Source organism: Dromaius novaehollandiae, chromosome 8, assembly GCF_036370855.1.
Source record: "Dromaius novaehollandiae isolate bDroNov1 chromosome 8, bDroNov1.hap1, whole genome shotgun sequence".
Lineage (NCBI taxonomy): Eukaryota > Metazoa > Chordata > Aves > Casuariiformes > Dromaiidae > Dromaius > Dromaius novaehollandiae.
The window spans coordinates 28,868,505-28,885,743 of record NC_088105.1 but is presented as its reverse complement, the minus strand read 5'-3'; the positions used below and the strand labels follow the sequence as shown (position 1 = coordinate 28,885,743).

General features: G+C 42.7%; 1 protein-coding gene and 1 long non-coding RNA gene across 2 annotated transcripts in view; one reads left to right on the top strand and one right to left on the bottom strand.

Annotated features, from left to right (window-relative positions):
• Positions 1 to 2,490: 2,490 nt before the first annotated feature.
• The window catches only part of ST6GALNAC5 (ST6 N-acetylgalactosaminide alpha-2,6-sialyltransferase 5), a 69,023-nt gene continuing 54,274 nt past the window's right edge, over positions 2,491 to 17,239 (top strand). The window contains exons 1-2 of the mRNA XM_064516068.1: positions 2,491 to 2,691; positions 3,172 to 3,393. Of these exons, the coding sequence (XP_064372138.1) occupies positions 2,626 to 2,691; positions 3,172 to 3,393 (288 nt within the window). The 5' untranslated portion in view covers positions 2,491 to 2,625. The remainder of the gene's footprint in view (positions 2,692 to 3,171; positions 3,394 to 17,239) is intronic.
• On the bottom strand, positions 6,491 to 16,854 carry LOC112981266 (uncharacterized). Its single transcript, XR_003258663.2, has 6 exons — positions 16,588 to 16,854; positions 11,513 to 11,768; positions 11,146 to 11,321; positions 9,017 to 9,192; positions 7,812 to 7,923; positions 6,491 to 6,928 (listed from the first exon to the last, which is right to left on the bottom strand). It is a non-coding gene; the product is annotated as an uncharacterized LOC112981266 (long non-coding RNA).

The window sequence follows — 17,239 nt, the reverse complement described above, 5'->3', positions numbered from 1 at the left end:
TTGTCAGCCTGTAGCTACCAGAAAGGTGTAAGTGAAAAGAATAAATTGGGAGAGGGGACAATCCCTGTTCCCCACTAAGCAGAAGGAAAGCTCTCCTTGATCAGGCTTTATTGAAAAATTTAGCCACTTTTTTTGCTGGGCTACCAAGAACACCTGAATTCGTTGCGATCTGTCTTTACTTCTAAGCTCTGTAAGAAGAGAAATACCTGAACAGTGATGTATGTAGGGCTGTGAAGAGTAGTACCAGTCTTTGCCTGTGCTTTGCAGCTTCAAATCGAGTGTCAAGAACATAGAGCAACATGTCAGCCAAAAGTGGAAAACAAAACTGTTGATGGATAAAACCAAGCGCCTGCAATGCTTTGTGTATAAAGGATTATGGCAGAATTTTAAACAGTCAGAAATCTAGTTAAGTATCCCTTGCATTCTGGAAAAAAAAATTGGTTGAAGCAGGAAGCTTGATCGACTTTAAGATGTTCTTTATTGACTTATTTCCATGCTGACTAAACGCTTATGAGCTCAGCCTCCTTCTATGCCTTGCAAATTTAACTATTGTGTATACAGATGCATATCTACACATATATGTAGACTCAAATATACACAGTTAAAATACACACCTCCAGATAATTAGAACTATTAATTTATAGGAACTTAAAATTAAATTAAATAGCTGGGCTGTTTTCCAGGTGACTTCTGAAGTTCCCATGCTTACACATAAAAACCTCCATAGGATTTACATTACACTACCGTATTTGTTTCACTGTGTATTTGACTGCCAAGTATACTGTCTATGACCATCATAGCAATCTAATTAAATATCTAAGAAGCAGAGCTGGACATTATTCAAGTCAAGCTCAGCATTAAATTAGAAAATTTAGTTCATCTCCTTTATCAGTAGATTTTTGAACCAGGCTATTCTACCAAAACCCATAAGCTTAATGAATTTGGTCAGACATACTGTGTAACAGTTGTCTAAGATACAGCTATGAGCCTAAATCATAAACATGATGCTTCAGTGTGGCATGGCAAAATATATTAGCAAGGCTTGGAAAGGTCAGTCACCAGCAACCTGCTTGCTGGTAGTTGAGAAACAGCTCTGTAAAATGCATGAGCTGCCTTTTGTAGTCTATTGCAGGAAGCCTGGGAGAGCCACAGATAATTTGCTTTCAATGATTTATCAAGTTGGCCCTTTGTTTCACTAATCTGAGTGCCAAGTGCAACCACGTAATAAAGAATTACCAGGACCTGATAAGATTCTTTGTGTATTGCTTCGTTTGTCTTAACAACTGGTACTACTGAGAGGGAACCAGCAAACTGAATAAATAGCTGGTGTGTGTGCAATATGGACATTCTCCTCGGGAATGATAAAGCAGGTTTACTGTGCTGTCTACAGATGTGGCAAACATTTTTGTTTCTTTAATACTTTTTCCTTTCTTAAAAGGCACTAAATGCTGCATGCTGTGCCATTGCTAGAGATGGCATTTGTTTCACTGTTAGTCTACCAGTGAATTAGGAAAGATGTAAAAATGTGTTTCAATGACAATTCCAGCCATGGGAAAGCTGCTATTATGACCATGGTTGAGTTAGCCTGATTATCATTTTCTCCTTAATGTAATCTTTAATGTTATATTGGTATAGGTTAGATGTGAAGCCATATATTAGAACTATTATTTCCATGAGTAATTTCAAGAGAAGTATGTTCATGATTAAGATACAGATTTTTTTAAAAAATGCTATGCTGTCATTTTAATAACTTCATAAGAAATCAACCTTAAAATGGGTTGTTTTGAAGGGGCACGTTTATAAATGTGGAATTCCCAGCGCAAGAAATCTGTGTAATTTAAGGTGATTTAATAAAGTTCTCACAGCTGAACTGTGCACCATTCACACGAAGAAGAAGACAATAAGACTATGGAAAAATGCTTGTGAGAGGAGAGTGGAAAACATTCCGTTTTCAGCAATCAGAGAGATGGCATGGGGAGCGAGCCTACGAGAAACTATGGATTTCCTTAAAAAAAAAAAAAAAAAAAAAAAAAAAAAGGGAAGATAGCCTGTGTCAGAAGGTTTTTTAACTGGTTGTGAGGGCTTGAGAGCGATGGCATGAGAGCGAGCCCGCAAGTGCTGCTAGCGCCCGACGACGAGTTGAAGGCGTCGATTTTTTTTTTTTTTTTGCTTTGATTTGGTTTTTTTTTTTGTTTTGTTTTTTTTGCCAGCATGGATTTAAACTGTTGCCTGAGCGCTGCCAGCTTCAGGAAATCCAGCTAGCGGTGGGAGAGTGACGGATTTTCCGCTAGGGGAACACACAAGTGCCGTGATGCGAGGGCCGAGCCCCGGCGCTGCCGGCAGGACGCGAGCCGGGGCCGGCTGAGGGGCTCCCGCGGCGCCCGCCCGCCGCCTCCCCCCGCCGCCGCGGAGCAGCGCGGCCGCGGGGGCGGCAGAAGTTAACTTCCACCTGCCCGGGAGCCGCCGCCGCGCCGGCGGGAGGAGGCGGGCGCGGGGGCGGAGGCAGGCGGGGCAGTCGAGGACCCGGCTCTGGCAGGCTCCGAGGGTCCGGCCGGCTGTAATTCCCCCCTAATCCCCGGCACGGCGGCGCTTCCCCGGCCGAGCCATGTCTGCGGCGTCCCCGCCATGCAGAGCCTAGCGGGGAGCGCGAGGGCGGGCGGCCGGGAGCCGCACAAAATGAAGACGCTGATGGTAAGTGCTCTGCGGGCGGCGGGAGGAGCGGCGCGGCGCGGCGCGGGGTGCCCCGGGCGGCCCCGGCGCCGGCCCTCCCCGGGCGCCTGCCCCGGCTCCTCGGGGCTGCGCGGCGGGGGACGAAGCCCCGCAGGCGGGGGAAGAGGAACTTTCCACTCCTTTCTTTTATTCGTGTTGCTGGTGCTCGGCCGGGGATGGCTGTGCCCGTGCGTGCGCGTTTCGAGGGGCGCGTAGAGAGCCGAGCTGCTGGAAGGACGGGGCTGGCGGTAACTGGGGCAGGGGGAGCGCCGCCGCCCCCGGCGCTCCTTAAAACGCCCGAGCGGGGTGTGCAAGGGGGGGGGAGCACGGCGAGGGGGGAGCGGAGGGATGCCGGAGGGGAGGCGGGCAGGGGCGCCGCGGGAGAGGGTCCCCCGTCCTGCCGCGTCCGCCGCGGCGTGAAACTTGCGCGGAGCCGCTGAGCCGCCTCTCTCTGCCCCGCAGCGCCAGGGGCTGGCCGTGTGCTTGGCGCTCACCACCATGTGCACCAGCTTGCTGCTCATGTACGGCGGCATCGGCGGCGGGGGCCACCCGGAGCCGCGGCGGCGGCAGCAGCAGGTGGCGGCGGCGGAGCCCAGCCGGCCGCCGGGACGCGGCCAGCACCGCCCGGCGCCCCCCGGCGGGCCCGGCCTCCTGGAGGGCTACATCAGCGTCCTGGAGCACAAGGTGAGCGGCCGCCGCGCCCCGCGCCGGGGGGACCGGAGGCAGCCCCGCAGGACTCCGCCCCGCCGCCGCCCCGCCGCCGTCCCGCCTGGCCCTGGCGCGGGTTAGCGAGTGGCCGGGCCTCTGCGGGGCATCGGCTTTCTCCTCCCTTGCCCAGGGGAGGATGGAGAGCAAAGCATTTTGTTTCAGGTGTGACCCCACGAGGGTGGGGGAGAGCTTGTGGTGAGATTAAAGCAGGGTTAAAGAAGTTGGTTGGCACCTGGAAGGCAAAGGGCAGTAGCAGGTGTTTCTCCTTAGCTCATTTAGTCTTGGGAAGCCAAGAGCTGCGTTCACTTCCTAGATGACCTTTTTATCCTCCTCCTGGAGCAGAAGGTGTCAACCCTAGTCTCCACTCCAGAAATCTGGGGGTACCTCTCTAATGGTGAGCAAACTGATGTCCCTCTCCTTGACACAGGAGTTACCTGGCTGGATTGCCAGACCATGATGCCCTTTTATTGGAGACCAGCACACTAAGCGTAGCCATCTCTTGTAGGATGGATTGTGGTATGAGGTGGGCAAGGTGGGAATGGCCCTGCTGAAGAGATACCTGAGCTTCAGCAAGTTTCACAGAAGGGAGATTCTTCTGCCCAGGATGGTGGTCAGGTTCTTCTGTGTTTACCTGGGGGCTCCAAAGACCCCTCTCTGCCAGACCCCTGGGTAATGTTTGCTATGCACAGGTTTAACAGGAAAAAGGAGGGGTGGGGGGGAAAGTGAGGATTCTCAATTTCTCAGTGTTTTCACATCAAGACTGGTATCTTTCTGAAAGATACTCTATAGTCAAGCAAGTTACTGGGCTGAGTTTAGAGGTACTACTGACTTTGATATACAGTGATTTTTATTGTTCCTTCTGGCTACACTTTCTATGCAAGAGCTATCTGTAGTGCTCTTAACACAGAGAAATAGCTCATGATGATCCCTTGCAGGTTTTATTTGCTGTCTTACATGGTTCTCCTAGAACTTCTCCAAGGTAATGGCTGGTGGCTATAGAGAAAGCAAGTTTGGCCACTTGGATTCCTACTGTGTTCTTTTGTCCTTCTTTGACATGGCTGTAGTAATGACATGTAGACATATGTGAACATGAATTTGTGAGCAGTAATAATAATTGAGAAAGCATCTACGTGTTTTTAAGGCTCTTTATGTGAGTAGCCATCTGACACTGGTAACCTCCTACTGTGGTTTCTCCTGACTCCAAAACTCCCCTCGTTAGTAGAACACACTTAAAATCAGTATTCCATGTTTGTTATTTTCCAAGGTGATCCTAGTGTCTCCTTGTGTTTTGAAAAGACCTGCTCCTCTAGCTTTTTAGTATTTTTTTATTATGGCCCACACCCCACAGATATTATATTTCTGAATTTCATTGCAGATAGCTCATGCCTCACAGTAATAATCTGCTGAAGCTTTAATAACTTTTCCACGTAACTTTTGTTGGTCAAAAGGAAGATAATGTGAGTCCCTGCTGTATTCCCAGCTTACTCTGTCTTATTTTAATGCACAGGAGATCATGCAGAGAACTATGCCACTGTGGTACACAAAGCAGTGAGGAGACTGTGTTACTGTAGGGAGACAATGGGGAAGAGAAGGGTTCAGATGTGACTGTTGATAGTGTATTTATTTTAGTAATTTAACAGACCCATATATTTAACATGGATTTACAATCCCAGAATATGTAGGTTTCCTGCAGAATAAAAATTGGAGAACATGAAAGATCACAGGCATCAGGGCTTTGGAAGATGAAGGGTGCAGGATCAGTGATGATGAGAGAAAGAAAGAGATGTTGCGAGAACTGGGAAATAAAGATTTTTGGAGGAAATGTTTATTGGGTGTTACACTGGAGACTGTGTGGGAGACAGCTTGAAAGGCAGCATGTAAGTCCAGTCCAAAGTGAGAGAAAATGAAGGAATCAGAGCAGTTTAAGAAATATTAGAACTGCAGGAGGAGAACAAGATAAAATTGTGTAGCTGTGAGGAGGACATGATATTTTAAGAGACAGGGAGCTCTGGAAGGAGATGAAAAGCTCCTGTTGTATGAGGACAACAGGCTTGGAAAGGTAAGGGGGAAATGACTTCAGCAGTGATGTGTCTTATTTTGATGGCCCCAGAGATGGCAGTGTGAAATGACAATTAATGGTAGATTTTTCACAACACAGCTTCCTTGATTTCCCAGATAGACTCTTGGTTTATCTGTCAAGAAGCTGAATAAACTATGCAAAATCCATCCGTTCATGCACTCTTGGCAGTTAATGGTAGACCAAATGTTGAACTCGGATCTAGGAGCTGAAACATTTCTAACTTTAGACAGGCTTTATGCTTCTGGATCCCATAGTTCAGCTTAATATGAACACCTAGTGTAACGTTTGTGGTGCTGTTCCCATTCTGATGCACTTAATGTGAGTAAGAATACACATATATTTAGAAGTTATATGATAAGTGATGAAGTTATTAATCCAAAGTTACAAATATGAGCATTGGCACATACACAAGTTATGTTATACAATTGTATAGACATTTCTCTTCAAGGATAAAGCTTAACTATTGTCCGCATTAGTGACAGATATACTATACTATACTATGTGGTATTTCAGTAATAGCAGTGCAACTCATTTAGTAGTGCTGGCTGATCATGTATGGAGACTTTTTGCTGGCAAATCAAGGTACTTGGTTAAAGCAGCAATGATTATTTTAAAATATAGCTTGCAGTATTGTAATTACCAATTACTTCCCCCTTTTATTTTTGCATTCAGTAAGAATTGTAGTTCCTCATCCATCCTGTGAAGATAAGCAGGTAATCTCTGAGAATATGGCTAAAATACATAATATTCTTTTCACTAGGTCGAAGAGTCTTTGTTCCAGAGTCTCTTGTCACTTGGTCAGATTTGTGATGTTTTGTTTCATAGTGTTTTGCCTCTATGGTTTTTGCAAGCTTATTTTTCCCTGAATCAGGCAGCAGAGATCAGAGCTGACGTTCATAGCTTTTCATTGCCTTTCACAGTTTAGCAGTGCAAAGTTCATTTTTGTTGAACTGAACTCTTTATTATTTAAAAAAAAAAAAAAAAAAAAAAAAAAAGGAGAAAAAGAAAATTAGGCACCTGCTTCAAGCAAGTGGTTCTGGCTATTTCTCCTCACCATGTCCCAGACCAACAGCAGTTAAAAATCGTCAACTGATGTCTGAAATGAATGAATGGTTTATTTGTTCGTGGTAGCCAGATGTCTACAGCTCGCAATCGGCACAGAGAACATGGTTTGTTGATAGTTGCTGTTGAGAGGTCAAGGACTGAAGGGGAGCGGAGAAAGAGCAGCTCCCTTCTGCTTCCAGGAGCTGCGGCTTTGTGCAGAGGCGCATTGGCAGAGTCGTCACTGCTCCGCTGTCGCATCTCCTCTGTGGTTAGGAAGGATGAGAGTCCCAGACTGTCAAATTAATGTCTTTCATGAATTCTTTGAGTGTAATCCGGAAATTAGAGAGATTTTGTCATTGGTGTTGAGGGAAGTAGAATTACGCTCTTCTGTGGGGAGGCACGGAGACAAAACTTTCTGTTGATTTATCACAGTGCTAGCAAGGAATTACAATGCTAATATTTTTAAAGCAATTACTGCATACAAATAGGAAGCTGCTAATGAAAGCAGGAAACCTAGTGCTACTCCAAAACTTACAAGAAATAAATATTTAACCATTATATTACTATTCTGAAATGAGGTGGAGAACGTCTGGATGCTTAAGAAGCTTTTTACCCAGTATTGACTCAACAGTTGGTACTACGAATAAAATATGAGTTTATCACATATGTAATAGAATAGTATAGTGAGCCATCAAAGATTTTATTTCTTAGAAAACACAACAATGCATCAAAATCGGTCTTGCAGACAAATGTGTTTAGACCCATGTTTAAACACCTTAAAAGCGCATTGAAATCAACATGAGAATTTAAATGGTTGCAATGATTTCTTAATAATATGAATTACCATATGCAAAGAAATCTTTGTGATCCCTTTAATTTAACGTGGATCAGAGAATAGTGTAGTTAATGAAGTGTTTGAGGAAGGATCATTCTGCAAATAGTCCTATAGCTCCCATAATCTCTGAGACACGAGTACTCACTCTGGAACAAAACTGTTTTTTCTAGAATAGTAACTTTTCCCACTTAAAAGGGTGAAATACCTTGTCGTGTTTTATGCTTGCTCTCTAATTTGATCAGATAGAAACAGTCTGAAATTTGAGTTGCTACCGAAGTAGTTAAACCATTGCCATTTTTGCTGTGGATGGTTTGTGGGGTCGGTAACCCAAGCTTCGCAACTAGCTTCTGTGCAATGTGGAAATGGGAAGACAGCGAGATTATTCAGAGGGTTTCCATCTCTTGCAAATGCATTTATCACTGAATCATAAGGTACCTTGCAGCAGAACGGCTTGTCTTGCCTGAGGTGGGGTGAACCCGCTGAGCTGAAGCAAGCTGTGTGCCGTGGTTTCGTTACAGGTTGCTATTAGCCCCTATGAAATCCTCACCTGTAAAGGAAGGAGCACAGGCTTTATGATACGATGCTTTATGCATTGTATGCTTTATCGTGCTACGTAGTTGATGGAGCCTTTATAATGTCAGAGATCCACAAGGGGGAGACTTTATTCTAGAATAACCTTGCCGGGGGACACTTCCACGGGCCATAAATCTAAGCAAGGTGTGACTCCAAAAAGCCCCTTTTGCTGTGTTTTGCTGGTTGCTTTTTTTTGTTTGAGGTAGTGCAGTTACTTTTTAATTTAGTAAGCTTAAGTTTATTAAAACTCTCATAAAACTGACAGTTTAAAAAAAAAATAGAACTGTGACAACAGGGAAATGTAATTGGATCACACACAGACACGCACACCCTCCAGAGATAGTGATATTTTACCAGATTTAGCCAGTATGTGAATAATGACTATCCTGTGTTTCATATTTTCTTGCTTTTGAGCTACTGCAGTAGTCTAGTTTTTCAGCGTAATGCATCATAATACTGGGTTCATTCATTTTGATGATTCTTGTCTAAAATTTTTAGCAGCCTCTGTGTGGGCTAGATGATAACACTTACTGCGCAATACAGAGGATGCAACAGTGATGGAAAATGGTGCCTTTTGCTGTTTTCCAGATTGCTTGGCACCTCTGCAAAGAGCCAGCAGTCCTTGCTTGGCACTGTTTCCATTTGCAGTATCTTGAAGTCTTTTGCATATTGTTGGTGCTAGGTATCAGTTAGCTGTGCAGTTAGGCATTTATTTTATTCAGCTTTTTGAAAAGGACAGTGTTCTGTAGTTGGACAAAATTTTTAAAGAATTTTGACACCAGTGTGTGCTTGAGAGAGAACACCAATGTTGGCCAACAGACTGGTAAAAAGGGTAGTATTTCACTGTTATCACTATTGCCTAATTCTTCATAAAATAAGTGCCAGTAGAGGTGGAATCTGACTAATAGAAATAGTGACTCCAGGCAGAGGTCAGGACTTCTTGCTTAGAAGAACTGATGGGAAAGAGTACAGGTACCATTAAATATTCAAATGTCCCTGAAAATTGAAAGACGTTTAATATGCATCTAATATGTGGTGTTATTACATTAATTCATATCATCTGATACCTAAAAGCCTACTCAAACGCAAACCAGCCGTGTTCTGATCATTTCCTGGTTTTTGAGAAGATGAAGGAGAGCAAATGGTCAGTGTTACTTTGAAGGCAGAGAAATCTCTTGCAGTTCATACTGGATGAAGATCTTGCCCCATGGAACTTCTGACGTTATCCAAAATCTTGAGGTAGCTTTCATTGAAACAGAAACAGAAAAGATTATTTCTGATTACTTCCATTTTCATCATTAGTTTCAATGACGACATTTGTATTTCCAGTACATGCTGAAGTGTATTATATTTGATAACTGTTTAGATCTGCCATATTGTATACTTCTTGCATGCCGCCTTTGACTGCGAGCATTTTAGGCTATTTTCGTTTTTCTGTGAAGATGAATTGTTCTTTTAAAGTGTTTTAATCCTTGGTGGAAGTAAGTCTGAACCAAATGAGGGTTTCACTGGCAGGAAATATAACTTTCATTCACAACTGACGGATCTCTCTCAATGGAGTTCCCTAAGTTTTCCCTTTGTCCCTGTCCTGGGGTGTAAGTTGAAGTTGTGTCACCTTAACTACGTGATGTCTTCAGAACAAGAAACTACAGGATGAGTTTCCTTGTGCCAGTGACCTTCTAGATTAGCTCAACCCATATTGCTCAGTAATGCTCTGTATGCACATCCTTGATGCTGAGGTGGCATTGATACTGAACAACTCAGTGTATTAATTTAACTTCTAATTAGGGCAATTATGATCAAATCAGCAGTTGTTTGGTGCTGATATAAGTTGATGTGACAGCACAAAAGCTACTTTGAAGGTGAGATGAAGCATCATGCTGCTTCACCTCATCCCTAAGCAATCTCCATTAGTCATCACTGTTTTGCTCTAACAGTTAAAGCTAAGAGTGTTAAGACCAGGCTAATTACTGAAGTTTCCTCGCAGCTGGAAGAGCAAATGTTTTCAGTTCAGAAACCTCTATTAACTGATCTCCATTGTCACTCTTGAAAATATTCAAATACAGTCTAGCATAAGAGTCACATGGGAAGAGAGGGGGCAAACCAAAGCCTTAAGCTTCTGCCTTCAGAGAGTCTTTTTGCAACAGAAGTGCAAAACAAATGATGAAGCAGAGCTCTGTGGTGCCCCTCAGAGGTGTCCCTTGTTGATGATGTTTGCAATATAGAGGCCTCCTCTGAGAAACACATGCATGTGCCTATGGAGAACACAGTTTGCGCTGGGGCTGGCCAAAGCTGGCAATACTGTTAGTGCCTGGGTTAGATTCAGGGAGGCAGTTTTCCCCATACAGTGTAAGAGAAGCACAATGTGTATAAGAAGTGCAGTAGTAAATACTGGATTCTTACAGGAACATTATTAGAAAACTTTGGGATAAGATTGGGTTATTTTAAAATATGGCGAGGGCCAACCAATGTAATTACTAGACATCACCTTTGAGTATTTTTTCACTGTGACAGTGCACTGGTAGTGCGAAATGTTTGTTCTCCAAGGAAAGAGAACAGTAATGGGTTTACACGGTATACGGGCAGCATAGATCAGTCTTTTTTTAGTTTGGATTTAGTAATCTGGACTGTTATAAGTAACATAGAACATGAATATAAAATGTGTGCTTTGTCCTCAAATAAAACACTTCATTGCAACTATAGAAAAATTTCCATCACAGAATGGATGGTTTGGTAAGAAATAACCTGGGAGAAGAGGAGGAAGATGTTTTTCAGTAAACAGGCAGTGCATTTGGAATACACGTTTTGTTTACTGGGGCTTGCAAGTACCCTAGCAAATACTATATTTTTAGTTAGGTATGTTACTCGCAACCTCAGATATTGTTATGATTCTAATATTGCAGAAACAAAATATTTGGTAAAGCTTATACTGCCAGACAGTATTAAAATAGAGTATATCTTGCCCTCAGCTATAGCAGGTCATAAGTACCCAGAGTAGATGTAATAATGCTCAGCAGAGCAGCTGTCCTGAGAGTTATCTCTAAGGAAAAGAAAACAGTGAAAGTTTGTCCAGATATACACCCGTATCAGGCTTTGTGCACAGAAAAGCTAAAGGAGTACTGTTATGCTTAAGAAACTGCTCACTAAGAAATAGGCTTCTAGAGATTGCGTTCATCACCAAAGACACGCTGCTCACCCGTTTCCTTACACAGGGTTAAAACCTCTTCTCCTAGTTCGAGGCACCAGGCGGTGTTTCGTTGGTGGTGATGTGAGTCACATTCAGGCTCGTTTCCTTCTCGGTTTTCTCGCCTGCATTGCATTCTCTGCAGGTGGACATTTTTATTCTGTTTCAATGAAATTCACCCTTTTGACCTGTACAAAACATAAGGATTTGAGGAAGCACATAATCAGGGCAGCAGACAGGATGGCAGCACATGATTATTGGGCAGTAAAGTGCGATGCAGAGATCCCCAAGCTAGCAAAGACTGGGTCACTAAGTCCACGTAGCACAGTCCAAGCCAGGCTTGTTAGCTTCAATTTGAAGCAGAATAGTCGCACCATACCTGAGCAAATAAATCCTGACTTCTGGCAGCTGTATTTCTTCTGGAGCCAGCTGGCTCCGCGCTGAGCTTTCTGTGGCACTGGGGGTCAGGGTGGGCTGAAGCTAGCCGGGGCGTTGTGGGGCCGGGGTGTGCGCGTGCCCAGAGCGTTTCTGGGCAGTTCACAGGTGTCGTGCCAGGGACCTCCACTGCATGAAACTGCATTTGAGATGCTAGCTGTTCTTCAACTCTAACCATCCAAACTGTAGGCACTTTGTGTCTGCAAAGATTCAACCAAAAATGTGTTTAAAAAAAAAAAAAAAAAACATGATTTCCAAGAGTTGTTCATAGTCCTTATGAGAAAGCTTTTGGCCAAACCCGCAGAGGCGCTGCTCCCCTGACCTCAGCCTCCATCAGCCTCCGGCAGGTCTGGTGCAGTCCTGTCCCTGATGGTTTATTCCGAGCATAGAGGCTCGCAGGCAGTACGTGCTGTTGTGCAAACTGTGCTGCCCCTTCCCCGCTCCACTGTAGCGCAGAGCGTGGCATCTTTGGGTCAGTCTCTCAGACACTTGGCTGAATTTCATCCTGGGAGGTTAGAATAATGACAAACGTGCTCCTAAATTTTGTTGCTGTCCATTTTATTCCTAATGCTACTGTAAAAGGGTTGGTTTTACACATCTCAGCATATCGGTTGACTCTAAAATAGGAACATAAAATCTCAGAATACAGTCAGTGTTCTGCTGCAGCTGCCAGGGTGATGCAGAATTAATGCTGCCTGTCCTTCCTCAGCTCATCTGCCTGTGTGTGGGTATTTGTAGGCAAACTCCTTTTAGCAAAAAAATAAGGAAAAGAAAAAAGGACACTGTAATTTATTTAGATAATTTCTTTCTTAACATTTATATTCCTTATCATTATTATTGATGACTATTCAAAGTGTGATTTGCAAATTAAAAACCTATAGCAAAATCACTACTATTTCAATTTGTTCATCTACTTGTGCATTCTTTTTGTAGCACCGCTCCGGCTTTGTTTCTGTTTTTAGTATCGGTTCATTTGCATCATGACCATTACAAAATCTGGGTCCGTTTGGTCTAATATCGCTCACGCTATCCGTGAGAACTACCTTGGACCTGAATGGGACTATACATAATAACCAGCCCTTCAGCAAGGGCTTCCCCCTCTTGCCGAGTGCCAGCTGACATGATGTCAAAGCATATGTCTGTGTGGGATTTTGCCAGCAGACGGGAGCATGCTCTGCCCTCCCTTTGAGCCGGTTGGAGAGGCATCAGCTCTGCCCTGGCAGCTCAGGAGTTGCAGTTTGCATGTTGCTAAGCCAGAACTAATAAGCTTGACTGAGAGAAGGGGTTTATTACCTCGGGTTCGGCACGTTTAGTGTGGTTATGCAGCTTACACTGTAGTTTTGTGTGTCCTACAGTCCGATGCGTGGGCAGAGCTTGCTTGTGGTTGTGTGGAGCGTGGTCAATATTTTTTTGCAACTACCTGCAAAAAACTGCTGACTGCATATCCTAATGGTCTCCTAATGCTCCTTCCGAGGAGTGGTTTCAGCCCTGTGCTGCACCACCAGGAATTTCCTACCTATTATGGTAGGAGGATATGACTCCGACCTACAGACTTCTTGTGCAGACTGCACGCTTCTCAGGGCTTAGGCAGAAGTGCTGCGTACTTCCCAGTGCTCGTTACCTACATTTTGGTCATTACAGTAGATTGCCAGAAGTTTAGTAGACCTATAAAAAAGACTGGTTTTCAGCATTTATCTTGCATGCAACAGCCTAGTATGATAGGTAACATCGTGGGTCAGGTTTTCAGAGTTGGAGATAGCTAAAATTAAGCTTACAGAGCAGAAATCAGTCATCTAAGTCATCATCTACAAAACATGCTGATTTTTACTGGGCATGTTCTTATCAGAGAGAAAAATGAGCATTGCTTTGCTTTAGAAACTCATGTTTGAAAATCAGGCCAAGGGGTTTTTTTTATCTGTAATATGACTATTTCTATATACATATATGCTATTTCATTTGTAATATGTTTTCTGGTATTCTTACGATGTTCATTTCTTCAGAAATGTTGACAACTGCATCTTAATTTCTGTCAGTGAAGAATTTTTGAAGATGATGGGATGTTTACTAATATCCTCACAATCTAATTAACGTGAGACTGCTGAGTCTTAATGTTCCTCTTCCCATACATGATTATCATAGTCATAGATTTAATTTTGACTTCTCTTTTAATTTTTATGAATAGCCAAAAGCTATAGTTTTTAAAAAGTAGAATCAAAACTAGAGCAAAATTCTTCACTTTTCCCATATCTGCTTTATGCCTCAGTAGTAGCGCAAAGAAGCAATGAGGCTAGTTATAGGTAGGCTGAATACTCTTTATCAGCAGTAGTGTTGGTGCATCCCTGATGGTTTAAGGGCACAAATGAGGTACTTTGTGCAGCTGGTAGACATGGAGCAGGGATATCAGGGCCAGGAGGGTATCTGTGGTATTGGCATGTCTGCTTTCTGCCAGCACAGTGATCGCTTTTGATCTGCAGCAATTCATGCAATACAGAGCGGCTTTCAAGATGTTTTAAATTATGCCTGTGGTCATTTTGGCCTGGAAAGTGAAATGATGCTTTAGGATCACCTTTCCCTCCCAGCTGGGCTGATTTGAAACTCAGCACCGCTTATTACGCAGCGGGGAGGGGAAGGATGGTGACTCTGGTCTTGAGAAGGGCAGCGGTGCTGCAGCGGCTCAGGCTCCCGCAGGAGGCACAGCCACCGCTCGCTCCCCATCAGAGCTGTCACAGGTGCCAAGGTGGAATAACACCGCTTGGATCTTTCTGTTTCTTTGATTTTTTGGGGGGGGGGGGGGAAATCCAGAATATATTTGGACTCTCAATTAACAACTTAATTCTATTGAGGCTTTTGAGATGCAAAAAAGACAGTCTTCCAGTATAAAATTGAGCTTATAAGTCACTAAAATATTTTCTCCTTTGCTTTTTAACATTGGCCATGTATCTTCAGATTGAATCTAGATTTGAAGTAATTCACAGGACCTGGAAACCTGGTCTTCCAGGCTTCATATTTGTATGGGATACAGTAAAAGTGCAGTGTTAGGAGCACCTTAGCAGTGGTGTTTATGACAAAAATAATGACAGAGCCCTAATGCCTTTAGTGGTGCTCTTGGGCACATGTAAAATAAATTGATGGATGATAAAATGCATCAGCTTTATTAAAGTTTCTCAGAACTGATCTTTTTTTATAAGTATACCACTTTCTAGGGATATTTTTCAATGTGTTATGAAGATGACATCTTATTTGTAGTGCATAATATGAAAAAAAATTGCCTTAAGATGACAGTTAGTATCCTAACTTCTGAACTTTCAGGTGTGATGGTTAATTTGCACAGTCTATAGCAAATGAGAAAAGATTAATTCTACTTGGAAGTGCAAGAGGTGATATCAGCCAAGGTCATGCTAAATCCAAGGACAAACCATTATTTAAGGCCTCAAGACTTTTTAAAATCGATTTATATTTTAAATAGAGTACATTGCTCATAGGAAGTACATGAAAGCCTTGTGACTAAGATCAGAGGTGAAAACTAAGGGCAGCTATAACAGAGTGGTGCGTGAGCAAGTTCAGCCAAAATTGTAAGGCCATCTCTTTTTGAGTGTAGATGATGAGGTTGTGTGTTTTTTCTCTTTTTTATTGGAATTGCTTTTTTGTGTACCAGTACATGCAAAGCATTGCATCTTTGAAATTCAAAATAAAAGTAATCTCTTTTTTTTAAAAAAAAAAAAAAGTTTTGTAGTTGATTTCTGTTTTCCTTGGAAAACAAATAGATGTGTCAATATTTTTTTCATGACCCATACTTTACATCAGGAAAAATACTGAAAATTACATTACAGTGTGTTTATTATAGTTGTGCTCCTACACAGTAATAGTCATAAGACATCTTATACTGCCTTAAGGATTAAGCTAAGCTCCTTTGTCAAGCCGGTTGGTATGGCAGGACTGTTAATCTTTAACTGTCAGAGCCTGGTTAGATTCTTTAGACTGAGGCCATATCTAAGTGCAAAGAAATTAAAAAGAACCAGCTCTGCTAATATCTATGCCTTCATATTTTTCCACATAGCAATCAATAAAAGGAGAAGCTGTGTTAGACATACATACTTCTATAAGAAGATTGCATTTCAAGCCTTTATTTAGCAACATCATAATTTGCTCTATGTTTATGCTTTTGAAATACGAAGCCAAAGTTGACAAAAAGTGTTCAAAATAAATTCATGGAAATAAGATGTACACTGGGTGACAGCTCATTGAAAGGAGAACAGGGAAATCATAAGAACCTACTTTTCCTAATTAAAGTTCCATAGAGTTGTCTACAGTATGTTCATGTTTTATTACATCAGTAATTACTCTTACATTTTTCTTTCAAATTACAACATTAAGTCACAAAAGAGGGAACATGCTATAGTTGCAGCATGTTTAGACAAGGCAGGACTTGAAACAAAACTACGTGAGAAGAATAGTGAAGTTGGGAGGCAGGGTTAAATTCATTGTGAAGGATAAAGCTAATATTTTAGCCCCAACTGCATATAAAACTGGTAATTAGGAGAGCTATGTAGTGCTTATAGGTATTAAAGGTTTAGATTCACTCTGGATATCTCTACTGGACTATTTAGTTACTTTAAAGTTGTCTTAGCTGAAACTTGTGAAGAAGGGTTTTTTAAAAATAATTGATTATACATACATAGTGCCATTCGTGCAAATATATGTAATCATCAGAAGTGATAACATGATCATCTAATGAAATGATACAATTTTGATGTTAAAGGGGTAGCAGAAACAGCAAAGAAGATTTTGGGTATGGTAGTTGCCCAAATATTACTTTTCTAACCAGGCTATATTTTTTTGAGATAATTAAGATTTGTTTAGGATTTCTTTTCATATTTTCTTTTATTCTTGTAGCTGTTTTTATATTTTACACACACACACACACACACACACACACACACACACACACACACCTTTCCCATTTTCTGAAACACGAGGTTCTTTCCCTCAACTCATAAAATAATAACACTTTGTACTTACATATCACCTTGCTTCTGAGGATCTCAAAATGCTGTAGAAACATTAAACGGAGACTCCTGCCTTAAAGTACAGGAGTAGTAGTTCCTTATTCCACATGGGGATAGTGAAACAGAAAGTTAAAACCACATTTTTGACCTTGAGTGTCTGGCCAGGAATCTCAGGAGTCCGAGAAGTGTTGGAAACTGAAGGGACTTGTCAGTTAGGAACAGGTCCAAAAAGCAGTCGCTTGAGATCTGTGGTTTTCCTGCTTGGCTTGGAATTGAAACTTAGAACCTTTTTCTGTATAACACCAAAGTTTCTGTGCCTGGAAATGGCTGCAAAATACCTCTTCTGCTGGGTGGAGCTGCAGCACCAAAAAATGCCGCAGGGCACTTCCAGTGCGGCCCTTCAGCTTGAGAGGGATCGGGGTGGAGGGTGTGTTAGCCCAGATGAAAGCTCACAAAAGCGAATGCAATCTTTGTTCTTGAGTTGGGAATCTGGCACAGAAACGGAGCATAGAGGGTTCCCGTTCCTGCTCTAGAGGCTGGTAAAGCTCATAGATATTTTGGGCAGTTGTGCCACACAGAGCGAAGGCTACAACCTCCCTGAGTACCTTTCCAAGGCGGCTTTCTGCTCTGTTTTAGGTAATGGTGCACCTCCTCCGACTGCGTTC